We start from the raw sequence: 23,730 nt of genomic DNA, 5'->3' as shown, positions 1-23,730 counted from the left end.
TGTGTGTGTGTGAGCATGCTTGTATGAGTGAACATGCTTGTATGTGTGTGTGTGTGTGAACATGCTTGTATGTGTGTGTGTGAACATGCTTATATGTATGTGTGTGTGAGCATGCTTGTATGTGCATGTGTGTGAGTATGCTTGTATGTGCATGTGTGTGAGCATGCTTGTGTGTGTGAGCATGCTTGCATGTGCGTGTGTGTGAGCATGCTTGTGTGTGTGTGTGAGCATGCTTGTATGTGCATGTGAGCATGCTTGTGTGTGCATGTGAGCATGCTTGTGTGTGCGTGTGAGCATGCTTGTATGAGTGAACATGCTTTTATGTGTGTGTGTGTGTGAACATGCTTGTGTGTGTGTGTGTGTGTGTGTGTGTGTGTGTGTGTGTGTGTACATGCCTGTATGTATGTGTGTGTGTGAGCATGCTTGTGTGTGCATGTGTGTGAGCATGCTTGTATGTGCATGTGTGTGAGCATGCTTGTGTGTGTGTGTGTGTGAGCATGCTTGTATGTGCGTGTGTGTGAGCATGCTTGTGTGTGCGTGTGAGCATGCGTGTGAGCATGCGTGTGTGTGCGTGTGAGCATGCTTGTGTGTGCATGAGCATGCTTGTATGTGTGTCTGTGAGCATGCTTGTATGTGTGTGTGTGTGAGTATGCTTGTATGTGTGTGTGTGAGCATGCTTGTATGTGTGTGTGTGTGTGAGAGCATGCGTGTATGTGCGTGTGTGTGAGCATGCTTGTGTGTGTGTGTGTGTGTGTGTGTGTGTGTGTGTGTGTGAGCATGTGTGTGTGAGCATGCATGTATGTGTGTGTGTGTATGCATGTATGTATGTGTGTGCGTGTGTGTGAGCATGCATGTATGTGTGTGTGAGCATGCTTGTATGTGTGTGTGTGTGCGAACATGCATGTATGTGTGTGTGAGCATGCTTGTATGTGTGTGTGTGTGCGAGCATGCTTGTATGTGTGTGAGCATGCATGTATGTGTGTGTGTGAGCATTAATGTATGTGTGTGTGTGAGCATTAATGTATGTGTGTGTGTGTGTGTGTGTGTGAGCATGCTTGTATGTGTGTGAGCATGCATGTGTGTGTGAGCATTAATATATATATGTGTGTGTGTGTGTGTGAGCATGCTTGTTTGTGTGTGTGTGTGAGCATGCTTGTATGTGTGCGTGTGAGCATGCTTGTATGTGTGTGAGTGTGTGTGAGCATGCTTGTATGTGTGTGTGTGAGCATGCTTGTATGTGTGTTTGTGTGTGAGAGCATGCATGTATGTATGTGTGTGTGTGTTCATATATGTATGTGTATGTGTATGTATGCATGTGTGTGTGCATGTGTTTATCAGTGGTGGTGCATCCAAAAGGGTGCACAGGTTCCACCCCCTCTATGACCAATGGATAGATTCATGCATAGCATTGCATGAATCTATCCATGGCCACCGCTGCCACCCCCATATTTAGGTGTCTGGTCCCTTTTGGGGTGCCGGGTGCCTGAATTACAGTGGCAGGGGGTGTTTTTGCAGCACCTGATTAGAGCCATGGGCTATAATAGGCTTCAAAATAGGTGAACTGCAAGTGCCATGCTTGACGCTCACAGTCTACCCAGGTGTGTTAGAAAAGTGAATTAATATTCACTTTCCTAACACTGAACCGCTTCTCCACCAATCAGGTGTGCGGGTCTTTTACCCATCACCCGATTGGCTGAAACGATAGACACAGCTATTGGACGATCATCAGGAGGAGAGGACAGGAGATGAGGATGGCAGTAGCTGCATGGAGGACCCCGCTCATGGCCGTTACCCGCTGCCCCACCAAGACAGGGTAAGTGGCGGGCAGACAGTGAGCGGGTGGTGGGGATTCACAGTGGCAGCATTTGATGGGCACACCAACAGCATTTGATGTGCACAGTAGCAGCATTTGATGGGCACAGTGGCAGAATTTGATGGGTACACTGGCAGCATTTGATGGGCACAGCAGTGGCATTTGATGGGCACAGCGGTGGCATTTGATGGGCACAGCGGCAGAGTTTGATGGGCACAGTAGTGACATTTGATGGTACAGTGGTGGCATTAGATGGTACAGTGGTGGCGTTTTATGGGCACAGTGGCTGTAATTGATGTTTTTTAAATCGGTTCCTTTATATGCGGCCACCCACTTGGGACTGGGCCCTGGTGTTCCACCATCGGGCTCGGAGGAAAGGGCCCTATCCGGAGCTCGGGGGGGGCGCCATGGTTTCCTGCATCGGGGCCCTGAAGGTTCTAGTTACGCTACTGCTTGTATGTGTGTGTGTGTGTGTGAGCATGCTTGTATGTGCGTGTGTGTGAGCATGCTTGTATGTGTGTGTGTGTGTGAGCATGCATGTATGTGTGTGCGTGTGTGAGCATGCATGTATGTGTGTGAGCATGCATGTATGTGTGTGAGCATGCATGTATGTGTGTGTGAGCATGCTTGTATGTGTGTGTGTGTGTGCGAGCATGTTTGTATGTGTGTGAGCATGCATGTATGTGTGTGTGTGAGCATTAATGTATGTGTGTATGTGTGTGTGTGTGTGAGCATGCTTGTATGTGTGTGAGCATGCATGTGTGTGTGTGTGTGAGCATTAATGTATGTGTGTGTGCGTGAGCATGCTTGTGTGTGTGTGTGAGCATGCTTGTATGTGTGCGTGTGAGCATGCTTGTATGTGTGTAAGTGTGTGTGAGCATGCTTGTATGTGTGTGTGTGTGTGTGTGAGCATGCTTGTATGTGTGTGTGTGAGCATGCTTGTATGTGTGTGTGAGCATGCTTGTATGTGTGTGTGTGAGCATGCTTGTATGTGTGTGTGTGAGCATGCTTGTATGTGTGTGTGTGTGTGTGTGTGTGTGAGAGCATGCATGTATGTATGTGTGTGTGTGTGTGTGTGTTCATATATGTATGTGTATGTGTATGTATGCATGTGTGTGTGCATGTGTTTATCAGTGGCGGTGCATCCAAAAGGGTGCACAGGTTCCACCCCCTCTATGACCAATGGATAGATTCATGCATAGCATAGCATGAATCTATCCATGGCCACCGCTGCCACCCCCATATTTAGGTGTCTGGTCCCTTTTGGGGTGCCGGGTGCCTGAATTACAGTGGCGGGGGGTGTTTTGCAGCACCTGATTAGAGCCATGGGCTATAATAGGCTTCAAAATAGGTGAACTGCAAGCGCCATGCTTGACGCTCACAGTCTACCCAGGTGTGTTAGAAAAGTGAATTAATATTCACTTTCCTAACACTGAACCGCCTCTCCACCAATCAGGTGTGCGGGTCTTTTACCCATCAACCGATTGGCTGAAACGATAGACACAGCTATTGGACGCCCATCAGGAGGAGAGGACGGGAGATGAGGATGGCAGTAGCTGCATGGAGGACCCTGCTCATGGCCGTTACCCGCTGCCCCACCAAGACAGGGTAAGTGGCGGGCAGACAGTGAGCAGGCGGAGGGGATTCACAGTGGCAGCATTTGATGGGCACACCAACAGCATTTGATGTGCACAGTAGCAGCATTTGATGGGCACAGTGGCAACATTTGATGGGTACACTGGCAGCATTTGATGGGCACAGCGGTGGCATTTGATGGGCACAGCAGTTGCATTTGATGGGCACAGCGGTAGAGTTTGATGGGCACAGTAGTGACATTTGATGGTACAGTGGTGGCATTAGATGGTACAGTGGTGGCGTTTGATGGGCACAGTGGCTGTAATTGATGTTTTTTAAATCGGTTCCTTTATATGCAGCCACCCACTTGGGACTGGGCCCTGGTGTTCCACCATCGGGCTCGGAGAAAAGAGCCCTATCCGGAGGTCGGGGGGGGGGGGGGGGCGCCATGGTTTCCTGCATCGGAGCCCTGAAGGTTCTAGTTACGCCACTGGCGCAAGCACAGTACAGGGTGGACACTATCCGACAGGGGACAGTATTCAACAAGACACCAGCAAAAGTAGGTATTCCTTGCTGCGACTGCGCATGCTCCGGTTTTTGGGGCATGTCCCTTTGTCAAATCATGGTTTAATTGATTTAATTGTCCCCGAATATTGTTTGAATAAACTTTATCATGTTTTTAACACCAGTGGCACCATTACAGACTGTTTCCAGTGGTTTACATAGTTAGTAATTTTGAATAAAGACACCAGTCCATCCAGTTCAACCTGAGAGAGTGTGGGTGCATGTTTACAATTATCCCTATTTTATTTAAGGTACCCATATAGTGCTGTCAATTTATGACGACGCTGAACTGCGAAACGCGTAGAAGCTGTGGGAGACTTACTGTCCTTGAAGATCGGCTGGGAACAGGTTGACTTAGTAGAGGGAGGAGTTTACCATCTGTGAAACACCCCGGGCACACCCGATCCCATGCTGTTTTTCATATAGCTGGATAAGCTTGGTGTCGGCTATGAGACACATTGAAATGTGAGTGCAATACATTTTTATTGATTTCCTAATTAAAGGTGAAACGGTTTTACACTATATTGGTTCTATTTGATTTTTGCATGAACATAGGGATAATGAGGAATTGCTAGTGGGAGAAGTACACTGTGGATTGGTTATCCGTTGAATGAACCGAAAGGCTTACTGTGTGATGACATCTGCTGAGTGGCCATTCTACTAGGTGGTGGTGGCACGATCTGGGCCTGTTTTTTGGTGACTGAGATTACACAGTTGTATTGGTTGTAATATCACAGAACACGAAGGACTTTATTCATTTAAAATAATAAGTTGTCTATTTATTGGTACAATTAATGTGTTTGAAAATAATTTTTTCGGAGATAAGCACAGGGGAATCACATTTTTTTGAGTTCATATTTATATTGTTTGGGGGGACTATTGATCAGGAGGCGCAATCCCCCAACATATATCGTACTGTCAATTTATGCAGCGCTCCACACATACATTGCACACTCACACCGGTCCCCACCCTCAAGAAGCCGACCATCCAAGGTCCCCAACTCACATTCATATACTGTGGCCAATTTTGGATAGAAGCCAATTAACCTACCAGCATGTCTTTAGAATGTGGAAGGAAACCAGAGCACCCAGAAGAAACCCACGCACGCACAGGGAGAATATGCAAACTCCAGGCAGGTAGTTTTGTGCTTGGGATTCAAACCAGTGACCCTTTTAATGCTAGGTGAGAGTGCTACCCACTACAGAGAATGGGACTGCTTTCTCTGCAACCTAAGCTGCACTGGAGATGCATTCACAAGCAAAAGCATACTAAACACAGTTTACTATACTTCAGTGATAAATTAACATAGGGTGATCAGTACCGATCGCTCACTGTGTTGATTCAGAAAGGGGCTGGTAAACATTACAGGCTTACTAGCCTGCTAGCACTCCATCCTGACACCAATCTTCTGCCCGAGTCATATCTGCAGGTGGCGAAAGGGGGAGTTAAATCTTAATTGTGGTTTCCCTTAAGCACCAGAAGCCAGTGGGAGGGAAGAGGAGAAGTTGGTCACTGCAGGGGAGCCACAGTGGATCGGTGTTGTGCGGGAAGGGGGGAAATCAGTAGTGCTGCGGGGGACCAGTTTGACCACTCTCAGTGTGCAGTGTGTCACAGGGCACAATGGGCCCCCCTTCCCTCGGGGACTGGGTGCCCAGCACACACTTGCACACATGGTAATTTACCACTGCAGCCTTTATGTTAGCTTTCTGTAATCCCCTACATGGCAGGCTTCAGACTGGGAAAGGGAGTGGCAGAACTTTTTGCAGTAACTCAACAATGAATGCATAAATTACAAGTAGAGCGACAGGCACATTTATGACATGTAGCGATGACACTTTGGACAAAGTGTCTGTCATGTAAAAATTTAGTTTTTGCCTCAGAACAGTAAAGGGGTTCTGAGGGTTAATTAAGTAGGTTTAACTTTGACATCAGTTTGGCTGGGCTGTCTTAGAGTTCTGCCTGGTCATGTGTACAGTTAGGCCCCTTTCACACTGGGACGGTGCGGGCGTCAGCGGTAAAGCGCCGCTATTTTTAGCCGTGCTTAACTGTCGTTTTAGTGGCGGTAGCGGCCGAAAAAGGGATAAAAGGGATAAAACCGCCCACAAAGCTCTGCTGCAGCGGTGCTTTGCCGGCGGTATAGCTGCGCTGCCCCATTGATTTCAATGGGTAGGAGTGGTTTAGGAGCGGTGAATACACCTCTCCTTCACCGCTCCAAAGATGCGGCTAGCAGGACTTTTTTCAGCGTCATGCTAGCGTACCGCTCCAGTGTGAAAGCCCTCCGGCTTTCACACTGGAGTGAAAGGGGCCGGTTTTTTCAGGCGCTACACAGGCGCTATTTTTAGCGCTGTAGCGCCTGAAAACTGCCTCAGTGTGAAAGGGGTCTTAGGTGCACATGACAGGCTCAGAACCAGGCCTAGTTGGATGTTTTAGGTATCAGCTTTCCCGGAGCCAATCAGTGGGTGCGCCTGGCCCCGCTGAGGAGTCTGGGGAAGGGTACTTAAGATGTTGGAGGCACGCGTTTTGGGTCATCACTCGTGAGGCCATAACGGCCTGATCCTGATTCTGGACCGGGGTAGCCGCACGAGGGGTCACGGTCATGGGAGCGTGTGTCGCTCCGCAACATGCTTCGGTTAGCTAAGCCCAATAGACTCGCCTGGTCTGGGGTAAGGATCTGTCTGTTCCTGAGTCTCAGAACCGGCTGGTCCAAGGCGCAGTAACTGAGGGAGGATTCAAGGCGTCCGGGTGTGCTCTAAGCTTGGAGGGGCACTGCAGCTCGTGTAAGTGACCGAGAGAGGACTCTTCGGAGGGGGACCAACAAGCTGGCGTCCTGAGAAGTGCCTGGTTGCTGGGTTGTGAAGGACACTGACGAATCCACGCAGTACTGCCAAGGAGACAGAGAATGTTCCAGGTACTGAGGAAAAAGGTTCCTGTTCACTTATGTTACAAGTTACTCAAGGTCAAAGATTTCACAAGTTCTGGATCAAAGTGCTGATTGCCATAATCTCTGGATATAGATTTGTTCAGTTTTGAAGCGCCCAGCTGCGAGTGGCTACTCTCTGGGTGGTATTAGAGACTTTCTGATATTAGCAGTTCAAGGTGCCTGAGTTCCTTCACCCTTGCCCTCTGTTCCCATATGAGACTGTGTTTGTTAGATGTTACCCCTGCAAATAAAAACATTTTCTAAAGGACTTTTATGGTGTCAGCGTCCAAAGTTGTTGGGTACTAACCCTGGGAACCCCTAGACGTGGAAGAACAAGCCAAGTGGAGGTAACCGGTAAGCCCAAAAGTTAAGGTCGCCCTACCAAGGGTTATGTCCACTACAGACATATTCAGTACTAAGGGCATCTTTTACCAAACATTCTTTGTTTGAACTTTTTGAAACATGTACCATAGTGATGTGCCGCCTTGCTCTTCATTAGGCTATACTTAAAATAACATTTTAAATTAAACAGAATTTGACAAACAAGTCAAATGGCTGTTTTGGGAATTTAGTTTATAATTTATGTTGACTACCGTGCAGAAATGTAAATATCTGTTTAGATTGCCAGTTCTTCAGGCTTGAGTGGTTTAAGTAATAACAAATGTGATATAATTATGTCTTTTAATTAAACACAAAACTTACAGACATGAGAAAAGGAAGTTTATAAATCTCCTCTGTGGGGCAATTTAATAGGCATGTGCTGTGGTATAAGTCTTCCTGGTGAATTCATACTTTGTTTTATTAAAAAATGCATACGATATAGATTTTCATGTTAAAATTAGAGATGTCTGCAGAATGTAAAATAGAATTCATTAGGTTATTAAAGGAGGCAGGGGTTTATGCTATTTTAGGCCTGGCTGAGGGCCCTTTTAAGCAGCAGGAGCTGCATAGCCTGCGTATTGCAGCTGTGTCATGGGTTACTGTCTTACGCTACTGGTGATGGAGAGGCTTGCAGGAAAGAACAAAGAGATGTGAGGACTATGGTTGGCCTGGTGGCTGGACTTAGCCTTGTAGAGGAAGGGGGCGAGGAGGAAGAGCAGAGGAGTTTGGAGCTACGGAGAGCCAGAAAGAGAGAGTGGTGCAGTAGTACAAAGCAGGGATCTACATGGGTAGAAGCAAACAGGCATCGGCTTGACAGGAGTGCCCCAGTTTTCTCCATATTGTCTGGTATTTGGAAGACATGTAAGCAACAAGGAGGCATCTAGAGACAGAGCAGTTTATCTACAATAAGCACTATACAGCTCATTTAGGGAGCAGCCTGTGTTGCATCCAACTCTACCCAGTCTGCTGAGGCAGTTATTAGACAGCAGCAGAGGCGTCGCTAGGGGGTGGCTATTGGGGCTATAGCCCTGAATATTGGGCCCATAGCCCCAAGTCTCTTGCCGCAGGGTTCCTTTCTGTTTTTTTTTTATAAATTCTTTTTATTCGTTTTAAAAGAAAAAGTACAGAACATAGCCTCGGGGCATTCCCCGGCTCAAACAATACAACACAACAGGTAAGGCAGAACACCTAAAAAACTATCCTCCTAACCCAAAGAACATACAACCAAACCCCATAGCTTGCTGCTAAGATTGACAGGAGCAATGTAAGTCTCAGTAATTAACATTAAGCGTAATGATGCACTATAGGCAGTCTACCAACAGAGATCTACAAGTGGGTGTCAATCAGATACACAGGCATCCCAAACGCTACCCTAGAGAGAGCTTACCAGAGGAGTTGTCTACTGGATAGATTAGGTTGATAACCCAACAGGGCTGTCCCGCTCCCCAATCGTTGTCTCAGACTCCAACCAGATATTCCAAACCTTCTGAAACTTCTGAGGGCAACCCCGGATGGAATATGCTTCTTTGTACAGTGGTATTGCAAGGTTAACTAATGATTTCCATGCACTCAGGGTGAGGGTCGCTGTAGGGTCAGGGTTCCTTTCTAACCAGCGGGCCGTGTCCATGGCTGCAGCGGGCAGGCTGGCTGCATGAGAGAGGAAGAGGAGAGAAGCGAGCAGGAAGACTAGCAGAGATTACATGATCTCTCTCCGACTGTTCCACATCAGCGCTTTTCACAGCTGGGTCTCTTCAATGTGGGAGCGAGGTGCAGAGAGATGACATCATCTCCAACTGCCCGCCAAATATCACTGCTCTCCTGCCCTCACTAAATGGACCAGTGCTGCCAGCCTGCCACCAATGCAGCGACAATGCACATTTGGTGGCACTGGCTGGCATGGTAAGTTACAATCCACATCAGTTGGCAAGTGACAATCCACATCTGGTGCCAGGTGAGGTGGCAAGTGACAACCCACATTTAGTGGCAGGTGACCTGGCAAGTGACAATCTGAAAACGGTGGCAGTTGATGTGGCAATCTGCAAATGGTGGCAGGAGACGTGGCAAGTGACAATCTGCCAATGGTGGCAGGTGACATGACAATCTGCAAATGGTGGCAGGTGACGTGGCAAGTGACAATCTGCAAATGGTGGCAGGTGACGTGGCAAGTGGCAATCTGCAAATGGTGGCAAGTGATGTGGCAAGTGACAATCCACATCTGGTGCCAGGTGACAGTGAAAAGTGACAATCCACATCTAGTGGCAGGTGATGGTAGCAAGTAACAAGCTGCATCTGGTGACAGGCAATGGTGGCAAATGACACGCTGCATCTGGTGATAGTCGACGGTGGCAAGTGACACGCTGCATCTGGTGGCAGGAGATGTGGCAAGTGACACGCCCAGGGCTCCCACTGATTCTGCATTATGATGAGTTGAACCACTTGCTTACCACCGGTGTGCCCCCCATCCCCTCAGCGGACCTGGAAAAAGGTTGGTGAAGGCTGCTATGGGATCTAGCCCCAGATCTTTTGCAGACCTAGCAATGCCCCTGGACAGCAGACTATTATCAGGAGGACATGCTACTGGTATTTAAGTGGTGACAGGCCTTATTACTGCGAGGACCTTGCTGCTGCTAGTGGAAATCGTCCCTTTATCTTCAGATACTCTAGGTTACTTAGTAAGCATGTCTTCACTCTTGGATTACAAATATTTTAATTTGAAAGTGGAGTGCTCCTGTATCAAATTAAAGGGCCTCAATGCCAGCAAACTCTGCATTTATTATCCCATTGGCCAATGGATAGATAGGGCCTAAGCAGAATAGTTAGACCATGTTATTAACTGCATTCACTTATGTTTCAGTGATAGCTATCTCTGGCACTGCTGTCATTATTGCTGGGTAAGGTAACATTTCTTTACCATTCTCCTAGTGCGTTTTAGCAGGGCCATTCACAGGTGACTAAAGGGAGCAAACATTATTTGATTTTTTAACAATTGTTTATTTTGGTGGTTGATAGCATTAATATTGTTAATTCTGTTTATTCAGTGCTACCCTTCTAGGCAGCCCCCTCTATCCTCACCACCCCCTATATAAATAATGGATAGATTCATGCAAAAATTCAATTTTTTAGATATTTATTATAGCAAAAAATAAAAAATATGGGGTTTTTTTTCAAAATTGCCAGTCTTTTTTTGTTTATAGCACAAAAAATAAAAACGCAGAGGTGATCAAATACCACCAAAAGAAAGCTCTGTTTGTGGGGAAAAAAGGACATAATTTTATTTGGGTACAGCCTCGCACGACTGCGCAATTATCAGTTAAAGTGATGCAGTGCCATTTCGCAAAAAATGACCTGTTCATTAAAGGGGGGAAATCTTCCAGGGCTGAAGTGATTAATCCAAGACCCCATATCATTTATAAATATGGAAAAAGTTATAGTCCAAACACAAAAGCTTGGCGTACAGCACTAATAACCTATAAGCCTATATAATGTCCACAGAATCTCCTTTGTATAAGTTTTGCTTACCTCCTCATAAAAAGAAATCCGATTTCACTTTTGTGAATCCATGCTACAGCTTTAAAAATTACTTTTATATGGTCTTTTTATAAACTCTCAAGTATAAGTTAAAATTGCCTGGGCTGTAGTTACTTGGTAAAGACGTGGATCCCTTTTTAAATATAGGCTACACATTGGCCTTATGCCAATTCAGTTGTACCTTGGCATTACCAGAAAATAGGCTGTTCACTTTCGAGGGGAATTTTCCCTTAGTTTTGTGAAAATGTACTTTTGAAAAAATACCTCATGGAGGAAAAAAACATATTTTCACCTCTTTCTCTAAACTAATTTTTCTAAAGTGAAAATTCCTTTCAAAGTAAACAGCCTATTTGCCTTTATTAAATCAACCCCTTATGCATCCTGTTAAGAGCGCCGAGCAATTTAACACTCTAGGACTAGAACAATGAAAACTTTCACCTATAGGACAGGAACTTTGGCTCAAGGGTATGTGGGCACAGTCCAAACCATGATTGGGCAGTATGTAATCTCACGCTGGATCAAATAAAGTACCAAATAAACGTAAGCTCCTTTTTTATGTAATGTTTGTTTTAGTAAAACATTGTTTTACTACGTCTGGATAGAATGTTTAGTCCTCAAGAAAAACTGTCAAATTCGAATAACAATTTAATTTAGCTGGCAGCTGACAGATGAAAAAGACCCATCATGTGCTACTCATCCTGTCCTTTGGGGTAGATATTTTAAACAATTTAATAATGTTAATTATTAAGCAAATCTGTTGTTGATGGAAAATCCTCATATTTTGTGGTAGCCCTAGAGAGACAGTGTCAGAACAGAAATGTGCTGCTACTGTTTATTAGCGAATGCTGAAAAATGCATTCATATGCCTGGGGGTGAATTGTAGTAAAATAACATCAAATGCAGCTTGTAGTAAATGTAAGCGATATATTTTGTATCACTGAATCCAAAATGTTTGTTTGCTCTGTATATTATACTGTAGGTTTGCAGCAACAGTTAGGCTTGGGAGGAACGACAAAATTAACTTTTTTTTATCAAGTTAAAGTGATTCTTACGCACCCCTTTGAGTAGTTTAGGATGTCAAAAGCTGTTGGAAGGAGCTGCTATTCATTCTTGCACTGTGACTGGCTGCACAGTGATTACATAATCTCTAGTCGATCCCGTTTATTGAGTATGGTCATATGTGCATATACAATGTATGTGGCAGTTGGCCCACCCACCCTGCTACCACATATGAGTAACACTGTCAAAGGAGTAATTTTAAGGCTAAGGCCGCGTACACACGCGCGGACTGTTTGCCCAACCTTGTTCGTCAAACAGTTTCGGCAAACAGTCCGCTCAAAATTTGCATGAGCGGACTTGCCCACACACGAGCGGACTGTTTGACGAACAAGGTTGGGCAAACAGTTCGCTCAACTTTTGAAATGAACGGACTCGCCACGTAAGGAGGAGGCAAATCCGCCCATTTCGAGCGCGTGTACAGGTAGGCGGGGCCCGCGAAGGAGACGTCGCGGGCTCCGCCGCCTGGAATGGGCTTAAAGGGGAACCCCAACGCCGAAAAAAATCGGCGTGGGGGTTCCCCCAAGGTCCACACCAGACCCTTGTCCGAGCACGCTACCCGGCCGGCCAGGAAAGGGGGGCGAGCGAGCGCGCCCCCCCTCCTGAGCCGTACCAGGCCGCGTGCCCTCAACATGGGGGGTGCCTTGGGGAAGGGGGGGCCCCAAAGCACCTTGTCCCCATGTTGATGAGGACAAGGGCCTCTTCCCGACAACCCTGGCCGTTGGTTGTCGGGGTCTGCGGGCGGGGGGCTTATCGGAATCCGGGAGCCCCCTTTAAGAAGGGGGCCCCCGGATACCGGCCCCCCACCCTATGTGAATGAGTATGGGGTACAATGTACCCCTACCCATTCACCTGTGAAATAAAGTACAAAAAAAAACACAACACAGGGGAAAAAATATTTTATTGCACAGCTCCGGGGGTCTTCCGTCTTCGGGGGTCTTCTCGCCGGACTCCTCCGCTATCTGTGTGTAGCTCTTTTACTAGCGGAGGAGTCCGGCTTTCTTCCTCCCCGCCGCCGGCCTCTTCTCCCGACTTCGGGGGTCTTGTCCCCCTCTTCGGTTCTTCTGCCGGGCCACCGCGCCTTCTTGTAGCTCTTTTACAGGCGGTGGCCCGGTCTTCTGTCGCCGCTGTCGTCGTCGCCGCCGCCGCCGCCGCCTGCCGTTCTTGTTCTTCTTCTTGTTCTTCTTCTTCTTCTCCTGGAGATGTTGACTCGACGATCTCTCCGGCCGGAATGCCAGAGCCGCGCTGTGCGGTCACTTATATAGTGACAATGGGGCGGTGTCACATGGTATATGTCACATGGGTTGGTCACATGGTGACCCCGCCCCCTTACGATGTCATAGTCCCCATGTGACATCAACCCATGTGACCAACCCATGTGACATATACCATGTGACACCGCCCCATTGTCACTATATAAGTGGCAGCGGAGCGTGTCCCTGGCATTCCGGCCGGAGAGATCGTCGAGTCAACATCTCCAGGAGAAGAAGAAGAAGAACAAGAAGAAGAACAAGAACGGAAGGCGGCGGCGGCGACGACGACAGCGGCGACAGAAGACCGGGCCACCGCCTGTAAAAGAGCTACAAGAAGGCGCGGTGGCCCGGCAGAAGAACCGAAGAGGGGGACAAGACCCCCGAAGTCGGGAGAAGAGGCCGGCGGCGGGGAGGAAGAAAGCCGGACTCCTCCGCTAGTAAAAGAGCTACACACAGATAGCGGAGGAGTCCGGCGAGAAGACCCCCGAAGACGGAAGACCCCCGGAGCTGTGCAATAAAATATTTTTTCCCGTGTTGTGTTTTTTTTGTACTTTATTTCACAGGTGAATGGGTAGGGGTACATTGTACCCCATACTCATTCACATAGGGTGGGGGGCCGGTATCCGGGGGCCCCCTTCTTAAAGGGGGCTCCCGGATTCCGATAAGCCCCCCGCCCGCAGACCCCGACAACCAACGGCCAGGGTTGTCGGGAAGAGGCCCTTGTCCTCATCAACATGGGGACAAGGTGCTTTGGGGTGGGGGGGCCGCGCGGCCCCCCCTTCCCCAAGGCACCCCCCATGTTGAGGGCACGCGGCCTGGTACGGCTCAGGAGGGGGGCGCGCTCGCTCGCCCCCCTTTCCTGGCCGGCCGGGTAGCGTGCTCGGACAAGGGTCTGGTGTGGACTTTGGGGGAACCCCCACGCCGATTTTTTTCGGCGTTGGGGTTCCCCTTTAAGCCCATTCCAGGCGGCGGAGCCCGCGACGTCTCCTTCGCGGGCCCCGCCTACCTGTACACGCGCTCGAAATGGGCGGACTTTCCGAGCGGGAACAGTCTGCTCATTTCGAAAGTACAGCGGACAAGCCCACACACGGGCGGACTGTTCGCTCAAACACAGTTTCAGCGGACAGTTTTTCGGAATTTCCGAAAGACTTTGTCCGTCCAACTGTCCGCTGAAACTGTCCGCTGAAAGCCCACACACGAGCGGACTGTCCGCCCAAACACTGTTCAGCGGACAAGGTTGGGCGAACAGTCCGCCCGTGTGTACGCGGCCTAAGTCCACAGGACTGTAATGCAGTAATGCACACGCATTAAGATACACTGCCACTAAGGCAGCCCAATCATTTGAGAGCTGCCCATTTCACATGGCATCAAAAAAAAGTGTATGTACTATTTTTTGTAACTCAGGACATCAATGTGCTAGGCAGTGCATTGTGGTGAGCTGTAATGCATGCCTGACATCAGGATGCCATTAAGAATGTAAAACAAAACATGGGTTATCTAAAGGAGACAGCTTGAACCCAGACTCAAAGTGAAGGTTTGCTACCTTATAGGTAACATCGGAAATGTTAAAGTGCATGTTTAGGCAAAAAAAAAAAAAAAAAACGAAATAATGTATTCCAAGCATTTATCTAGTAAATGCACATTGCCCTGTGTTTTGCCTCTTTAAAAAATGCTGCAAGTGTACAAAAAAGCCTGCAAGAAATCCAGTAATCTTCTAACTTCCTGTAGTAAAACAGCAGTGACTGAGAAAGATTTTTATAAGTAATACATGCTGCATTACATAAAGCTTGTCATTTATTTTCAATAGTGTAAGTATGTAACACCCTATTTGAAAAAGCAATCACAGTTAATTAAAGGTTATAGGCAATAAATGTCCTTTAGGCAGGAATTACTTAAAACAAGCTAACCTACATACCACAGGTTAAAAAATAAACACTGGCTTATATAAAGTTTTTACTTTGCTGTAATTAATAGAGATGGGCCGAACACCCCCCTGTTCCGTTCACCCCAGAACTCCCAAACAGAGAAAAAGTTCTGACCCGAATAGCGAATCCTAATAAAGTCTATGGGACCCAAACTTGAAAAATCAAAAGTCCCCATTTCGAAGGCTTATATGCAAGTTATTGGCCATAAAAAAGAATATGGGGTCCTGGGTACTGCTCTGAGGGACATGTATCAATGCTAAAAAACAGGAGCTGTGGTTTTAATGATGCCTAAAGTGCAACAATAAAAATGAAAAATTCATTTAAATATAGTGCCTGGGGTCCCCTTAGTCTGCCTGTAAAATGGTGCATCCGTAGCATGTATAGAACATGCTGCAGCTAAAATGACATTTATAAAGAAAAAAATGCATGAAATTACTTTTAAATTGCTGGCAATACAATACCATTACCGACAATAGAAAAATGTTTAAAAAAATCGGCATCTAGTGTGGATTTTAAGGGGGACCCCACAAAAAAAAAAAACAGTGTCAAAAAACATACCAGGCTACATGTCCTCAACATGGGGTGTGGGTGCTCTGGGGCAGAGCGTTCTGCCCCCCCACCCCAAAGCACCTTGTCCCCATGTTGTGGGGGTCTACGTCATGAGGTCTTATCAGAATCCGGAAGCCCTCTTTATGTTTTTTTTTTTTTCACATTTTAATTGCTGGCAATGTTTTTTTTTTTTTTTTATTCAGCTGTCAGCGGGGAAGCCCATTGACAGCTGATGACTCATCGGTTGTTAAGGAGCAGGCCTGCTCCTTAACAACCAGCTAGTCACTGTGCCCATAATGGGCAAAGCTTTGCTCAATCAGGGCTCAGAATGCACTGTGCAATGCGCAGTGCATTGCAGGGCGTTTGGCCGAACACCCTGCAAATGTTCATGACAAACTTTTGCTCTACCTGAACCGTTTACCCAGCTCTAGTAATAAATAGCATTTTAAAGAGTTTGTTAAGTTTATTTAATAAAGTTGTGGAAATAAAAAAAACAATTAAAAAGCAATGGGTTAATGCAAAAAGCGCATTAACCCACAGCCTTCAATAAAAATATGACTTTTAATCAACATCAAACCACAATATAGAGATATCTGGCTGTTGTGGGTTGCTATACCAACTCTATTCCTGTAAATCTACAATGAAGCCTTACTAAATGAACCTGTTGCTCTCACACACAGCTTCCGAATACCTTGGAAATTAAAATAAGCATGTCCAAATGAGAAAAGTATGTTGGCAGGAGCAGTTAGATCGCTGGCCACTAGATGGATTTGTTCCAATTATAGCCTTTATAGAGGAAAGTTATAAAATAAATCCCTCTTGTAGTGATGTAATGGGTGAGTCAAGCCCATATATAAGCCAGGATGGGAGGAGCACAAGAGCACTTGGGGCATGAGAGCTAAACACCCCACACCTTGGTTGATGTAAACAGCATGTATAGGACCTGGATAGGGCAGAAGACCAGAAGGGATAGACCTGCACTCAGGAAGAGACGACTAGTCTTTCAGTCCCTTATGGAGATGGGGGCAAGGGCAGATTGCAAAAAGCCTTTCAGGCCAGGCCAAGAGTTCTCCTGTGTGAGGCTACTTCCCTGGAAGGTCCCCAGAGAGGTGTGCCTAGGAGAAAGAGATCAGAGAGAGCACAGTCCTGTGAGTACTAATGTCCCTAGGGCGGAGAAGAGTCTGTTAGTGGGAGATGCCAAAGTGCAGCATATGCTTTCACAAGTGACTATTGCACACCATCCACTAAATGTGGTTGACTGTGTGATGTCAAGTGACTCAGGAATGTATGTTGATGTCATGTGATTGTTATGCCATTTCCAAATTCCATCCATCAATTCCAAGAGCAGCAACGACTTTGTGTGTGGACATTCCTTCCATTTGGGAAGTAAAGGTCATATCATGCGGAGGTTTCTGGCATGGAGTGGGGCACAAGATAGCGGAGGGTTTGGCCTTAGCAGGGGAAGGCAGTGTTCTAACAGAACAGGAGAGGGGGTAGGGACTTGTGCTCCCGACACCAAATCTAGCCCACCATGAAACCCCACTTACAAATATGTAGGATATCATTACATCCTTCCTTTGAAAAATACTAGTTAGCAGGCCATTTTTGGATTCACTGCTTCTTCTTCTTGGTCAATGATCAAGCACATGATCACTGACCTAAAAATATTTTGCATTTTTAGAGGAAGAGGTCAGCATTGACAGCCTTGTTATTTCCTCAGCACAGGTCAAAAAATGGTTGTATTTTTGGTTACTCTTGAACTTGCAGGGACACCTTTAGGATGACCAATCATGAGGAAGAAATGTCTTGGAATTGTGCAGCCAACCATAATTATTCACCTTATTTTATTAATCAATACTCATGTGCATGTTTACACATCAATCTCAAGAACAATAATTTGGTAGTCAACTTTTTCTACCATTGCATATCAATTGATAGTCAAGTCTTCGTTCTATCATCATACATCAATTGGTAACTTAGAAGACAGACTCTGCAGCCAGGTAATGGGCAATCTGGACTACATTGACAAGACAGTTGTAACAATGATGATACTGATGGCGATGATCCTTAATGCTCTTGCTTGGTAGAGTATACAGTATATATTATAGCTTTTCTTACTTATACTTTCATTTGATAATCTTCTAACATAACAGAGATGAATATATTACTTTTTTTTAAAAATACACACCTGTTTGCTTGCCCAAGCATAACTCTGATTTGACTCTGCTTCAATCCAGTCCTTATAGCATTCAGCATTAGACCTAAAGTCACCTGGCTACCCAGATTCCCCACATCCTTATTTTGGTCAGATATATGTCTGCTCTGGTTCTGTGCAGAAATATTGTGCTTTAGAGCTGACTGCACTCTCTGTAGGAAAAAACATATTAAAGGATTTAAGCTATTAAAAAGTGCTATTGAAGAGTACTAATAGCATTGCAAAAACAACATATTGCTAAGGAAAGACATAGGAAAGGCACTGTAACAAGATGAACATGAATAGCCTAGTATAATATAAATAACAAAACCAATATTTGCTGTAATATTCAGTTCAAAGATTTCCCTCACAGCACATTTTTGATGATAGATGTCCTCAGGTTGATGGTCAGCCCTCTGCTTCTGAACCCACGCCATCCTGGACCCATCCCAACCGGTTACTGGACAGTAAAAGCAGAGGCAGATCAGTAGTAAGCTTCAGTCTGTCAATCTGCTTTCTCCTCATATCAGCATATTTCTTGTCAGTACATGAACTGAAGGTTCCTTGTTTTGTTACTTCCTTACACACTCCAGTCCTAGTGTGTACAGGGGCTCCTCAAGTACTTACAGTGCTTGCATTTACAAAACACAATTTTGATGTAATGGGCTCCTTTCACACCAGCAGGCTGATTCGATCCACCTGTCCATTTTGCAGTGGAACCTGATCGAACCACCCATTGTTCTCTATGGGGTGGTGGATATGAATGGACATGTATCAGTTTACACCTGCCTGCATCTGATTTGGCCGGCAAAAACAAATGGATGGGGATCTAGCGGATCGGATGACAGTCTGATGGAAGCAGGCATCCGTCCGTTTCCCCTGGGCAATCCCATGGAGAACAGTGGACATGGACGTGTCATCCGCCTGCTAAGTGGGGATCAGTGGACAGATCCCCCGCAGAGCAGGTGAATCTGCTTGACGGAGTCCTCCCTGTGTATGTTATAGCTACATAGAGTTCAATTTTAAAGTGTCACTGAAAAAAAAACCCTTCTAATAATTAATATAATCTTTCTGTACTCCTTGACTGATAGCTACACTCCAACTTTGTATGACCTGGGGCCTGGCCCCTGTCTGGTTTGTGCTTCAGCAAAAAAAAAAATTAATGTGACCCTAGATTTAAAAAGGAGTAAAAAGGTTTCATTCCTAAAGTGGTTTACATGTAATGAATGGCTCCTGGTGCACCCTGTTTGTGTAACACTGTAATAGTATCAGGGTTTAGCATCACCTAAGCCATTGATAAAAGGGGAATTTTTGTGGTTTTCTGTTTTTATTTTGTTTGTTTTGAAAGTTTGTAAGTTTTCAAATCAGTGTTTTAAATCTGTTTTACCATATATTTAAAATTTGTGTTTCACAAGTAAATATTTATTACCTGACAAAGAATTCCTAGAGCACTGTTGGCCATCTAAGAAGACAGAACAGTAAATGACATTTCAAAAAACTGAGCTGACTTTTAGCCTCCATGCACACTGGGCTTAAAAAAGTCGGTTCTCTTGAGAGTAAAAAACTTTCATATAGAGCATTTTTTGTACAAAGTCTAGACGAGTTTAAGAGATTTAAAAAAAAAATTCCCCATCAGAAACGCGATCCAGAAGGTTTTTTTTATTTCTGCCTGTAAACGTTAAACCTCAAAATATGCCTCTTAACATCCTAATGTGCATGGACACATAGGATAACATTGAGTTGCTTCTACAGGCCGAACACAAAACACCTGTAGAAGCAACATTTTTTTAAGCCTGTGTGTATGGAGCGTTAGAGTATTGGTGACTGGGATAAGTAATTCAGTTCAATGTGTAAATTGCAGTTTGAGCTTTAAGCTGTCCATAGACTGTTTAATCTCGGCCAGTTCAGCAGGAACCGGCTGACATTCGAACTATGTATGGTAAGGCCGGATGTACCCAAGTTGATCAATCAACTTGGGTACAACCAGCCTGTTAGATTTTACATGTGATTATTGCTAGCGACTATTATAGCCGCTACCAATCATCATTGTGTTCTCCCAGCGGGGACAGCTTCCCCCGCCTCCCCACCCTCCACCAGGAGAACACAATGGCTTTCCGCAAACTCATGATCTGTCTTTGGAGGACATGTTAAAGGAAACTAAAATTTCACCACCTAGTCAGAAAAAACACAAAATATTTATAAGCATTCATTTATGCAAACAAGCCCTAAGTGGCAGCAGCAAAGGGTGGCTTTTCTCTGTATCGTTAGTAACCACTTAATTTTTTGATATCAGCAGCAAAGATACCTGAATAAAACTTAAAAAAAAAGATTTTTAATGTTATTTCCTATTTACAACATAATAAGGAAAGCAAGTTAAAATACCACCACACATTTTCGTCCCACATAACTGGAGCCATGTGACCATATTATTAAGCCGGAGTCATTATTACATATAGGGGGTTATTTACGAAAGGCAAATCCAATTTGCACTGTAAGTGCACTTGGAAGTGCAGTCGCTCTAAATCTAAGGGGTAGATCTGAAATGAGTGGAAGCTCTGCTGAATTTATCATCCAATTATATGCAAGCTAAAATGCTGTTTTTTATTTTCCTTGCATGTCCCCCTCGGATCTACAGTGACTGCACTTCCAAGTGCACTTGCATTCCAAAGTGGATTTTCCTTTAGTAAATAACCCCCCATAGCCTTAGGAGGTTAGGTTGTAGAAAATGTTATTATTACTTATAGTAATGTTCTGAGATGTTGAAAGACAGCTGAGCCTGTCACACCCTTACTGTCGGACGGCATCGGCCGATTCAATAGAAACCAGCCAAAATTTGTCCCGTGTGTACAACAGCCTGTCCAACAGAAGGCTTCTGTCAAAGAGTTATGACCTAAAAAGGTCTGCTGAACGGCTCCCACTCTGCGCTTTCAGCTAATGGCTGAGGATAAAGACCCCCACCCCACAGCAACCCCTCCCTTTCCTGACCTGCTGGGCTGCTTGCTTGATAAAGGGCCTGGCATGAATTGTGGGGGGTCTGAAGGGCCTGGTATGGATTGGGGGGGACCTCACGCTGTTCTTCTTCTGAATTTTATATTGCTGCCATTCTTTTGTTCACATTTCGGCTCTCAGCGGGGAAGCCCGCTAACAGCTAATGAGTCATCAGTAGTTAAGGGCGCGGCAATGCGAATCATTTCAAAAATTTGGAATGAATTTGAAAATGAATAAACAAAACAAAGCTAACTGAATTCCGAAACGAAGCAACAAAACAAAATTAGTAGCATAACAAATCAATCCGAAATGAAACAAAACAAATTTTGATGTTCTGCTCATGTCTAGCAGCTCAAATGACAGTGCAAACAAGCCCTAAGCGGCAGAGGCAAGAGGTGGCTTTTCCCTGTCTTGCTATCAGCAGCAAAAATACAGTAATCTCATGACAATTTATTTACAAATAAATGCAAATTTTGTAGATATTCTTTAGAATTACATTGATGCGCAGTACCAAAAGTGTCTGTACTTGCACAGATAGGTACATGAATTTGTATGTCTTCACCAAGGAAGGAGTGTCCACACTCAACTCACTCCTACCCTTCTTACCTGGTCACTCAGAGTGGGCAGAGCCTGATGGGGAAGTGGACAACTAGCTTCCCATCAAATCCGCTTCACTTTTGATTGACAGCACATGGGAGTCAGCAAATCTATAACTGCTATTTAGTCCAATAGCGGCTTTTGAATCCGCCTACTGCTGTGTGCTGTCAATCAAAAGTGAAGCAGACCTGATAGAGAACTAATTGTTCCCCATCATGCTCTGCCCACTTAGTAACAAATCATAAGGGTCTCGACCACATTTGGATAATGATATTCCTGGCCATTTTCATTACATTTAGCTTTCACACAGGGAATCTCCCAGGTAACAGCTAAATGAGGCATGGGGTACAGTTCTGTGTGTCACATACATGACGGCTTCTAAGCACAATACTGACGTATCTCCATACGCCAGCTTAGAATTGGACTCACAGTATTTTCCTAAAGTGAGAACAGCTGTAATTTGTTAAAGAGGAACTGCAGTCTGCTCACATAATTTATAATAAAAACATCTTTGCCATTCTGAAGCTTCTCTCCAACCACTTTGCATATTATTTTATATATACTGTGATTCTGTGCTTGCCAAATATGCTGCAGAAATCTCCCTCCACTAAGTCTGGCTGCATGCATTTTTGCTTCATTGCTAATTGCTTCAGCTGCCTGTTCACTTCCTGGATTTACCCAGAGGCACACCTCCAGTCTGCAGCTCTCATTGGCCCTCTTACAACTTATCCCCCTCCCTTCCTCGCAAACTCCCACGAGGCTGAGAGAAAGAGCTGTGCATAATGTCACAAGCCTAGACTTTTTTTCCAGTCAAGAAACAAGAAGTGGGCTGTATAAGGTATTTACTGGAAGAAGAAAAAATGTTTTACTATCCAAAGTTAAAACAACAAGGGCAGAAGATTTAATAGATGGAAAGTTGGAAAAAAAAGTGACTGAAGGTCCGCTTTAAGAATAAGGCCGCGTACACACGCGGGGACTGTTCGCCCAACTTTGTCCGCTGAACAGTGTTTCGGCGGACAGTCCGCCCGTGTGTGGGCTTTCAGCGGACAGTTTCAGCGAACAGTCTGCTGAACAAAGTTTTTCGGAAATTCCGAAAAACTGTCCACTGAAACTTGGTTTCAGCGAACAGTCCCCTCGTGTGTAGGCTTGTTCGTCAAACTAAGTTCCGCGCATGCTCAGAAAGGATTTACACGCCGAAAGTTGTAATGCAGTGTATAGGACGTCGTATTTTCCGTCCCGTCGTACGTGCCGTTCACGTCATCGCGCACGGTTTCAGCAAACTGTTCGTTCGTCGTGTGTGGGCAAGTCCGTCCATGCAAATTTTGAGCGGACTGTTTGCTGAAACTGTTTGACGGACAAAGTTGAGCGAACAGTCCCCGCGTGTGTACGCGGCCTTAGTCATGACAACAGTGACAGTTTCTTAAAGTGGCAGTAGTATGAACTACTTGAATTTGCCACACATGTTGGTAATGTTACGCTGATGCAAATGCTTGCCCGAATTAGGTGCAGGTAGTTTTTAAGGGAACTACCACCAGGAGAATGTTGTCAAGGCTGTTTTGAATTCCCCTGAAAATTTTTTGAGTACTAGAGGTGATTCAAGCATAGGGGTGGTCCTTTGGGCCCAAAATTGTGTGCCTAAAGACTCAAGTGACGGAGATTCGGCCCCAGATCCTCAGTATCATCATACTCCATGCCAACGCTTACTTGCTCTTGAGCAGTGTTGCCAACCTACCAGATTGAAATTTATTGACACAACACCCAAAATTACCTGGCGCTGCTAAGTTTTTACTGGCATTTCCAAAAGTTACAAAATGACAGTTTTAAGTGCAAATTTTAGTATTCAGGCTACAAACAAGTACAATATGCAATTAGTAATGCATATTAAGGTAGATATTAGGGAAAAAAACATATTTCTTATCTTATTTTCGATATAGTAAGTAAGTAGCTCAGGGGCAGGATGCAAGGAATTAGAATAGGAAGGCACACACACACACATGAAGTTGACTGTTGTTCCCTTCAGTCCACTCCAGTGTAAACTGCACTGACAGTCCCGCTCTCAACCTGCTCTGCTCCTGCCCAGCAGACCCGCACACGAGGCTGTGGCCGCTCTGCTTGGCTCTCTTGCACCATGACATCACATGACACGCTCGGGCACTGCCTCCACCAGAGCTGCCTGTACACCCTGTAGCAAGGACTCGGATTGTCTCGGCCGGCTCTGGACTGAGCCGAACATCACAGCCATATTTTTTACTGGCAACTTTTTCCTTTTACTGGCATTTACTGGCAGGAGAAAATGCCTGTTTTTTACTGGCTGCCAGTAAAAAATACTGATGGTTGGCAACACTGCTCTTGAGAACTACTTAAAGAGGAAGTAAACCCATCAGGG

The 23,730-nt window shown here is 45.5% G+C and overlaps 1 protein-coding gene across 2 annotated transcripts in view; it reads right to left on the bottom strand.

Annotated features, from left to right (window-relative positions):
• LOC143928172 (uncharacterized) overlaps nt 1-23,730 on the bottom strand; it is a 195,949-nt gene that overhangs the window by 16,174 nt on the left and 156,045 nt on the right. For both annotated transcript variants that reach the window (XM_077452872.1, XM_077452873.1), the window contains one exon: nt 17,754-17,932. In XM_077452872.1, the coding sequence (XP_077308998.1) occupies nt 17,754-17,932 (179 nt within the window). The remainder of the gene's footprint in view (nt 1-17,753; nt 17,933-23,730) is intronic.

This window comes from Lithobates pipiens, unplaced genomic scaffold, assembly GCF_037356315.1.
Source record: "Lithobates pipiens isolate NorthernLeopardFrog02 unplaced genomic scaffold, aLitPip1_a1.2 Scaffold_23, whole genome shotgun sequence".
NCBI classification, from domain to species: Eukaryota; Metazoa; Chordata; class Amphibia; order Anura; family Ranidae; genus Lithobates; species Lithobates pipiens.
This window is presented reverse-complemented; position numbering and strand designations above follow the sequence as displayed.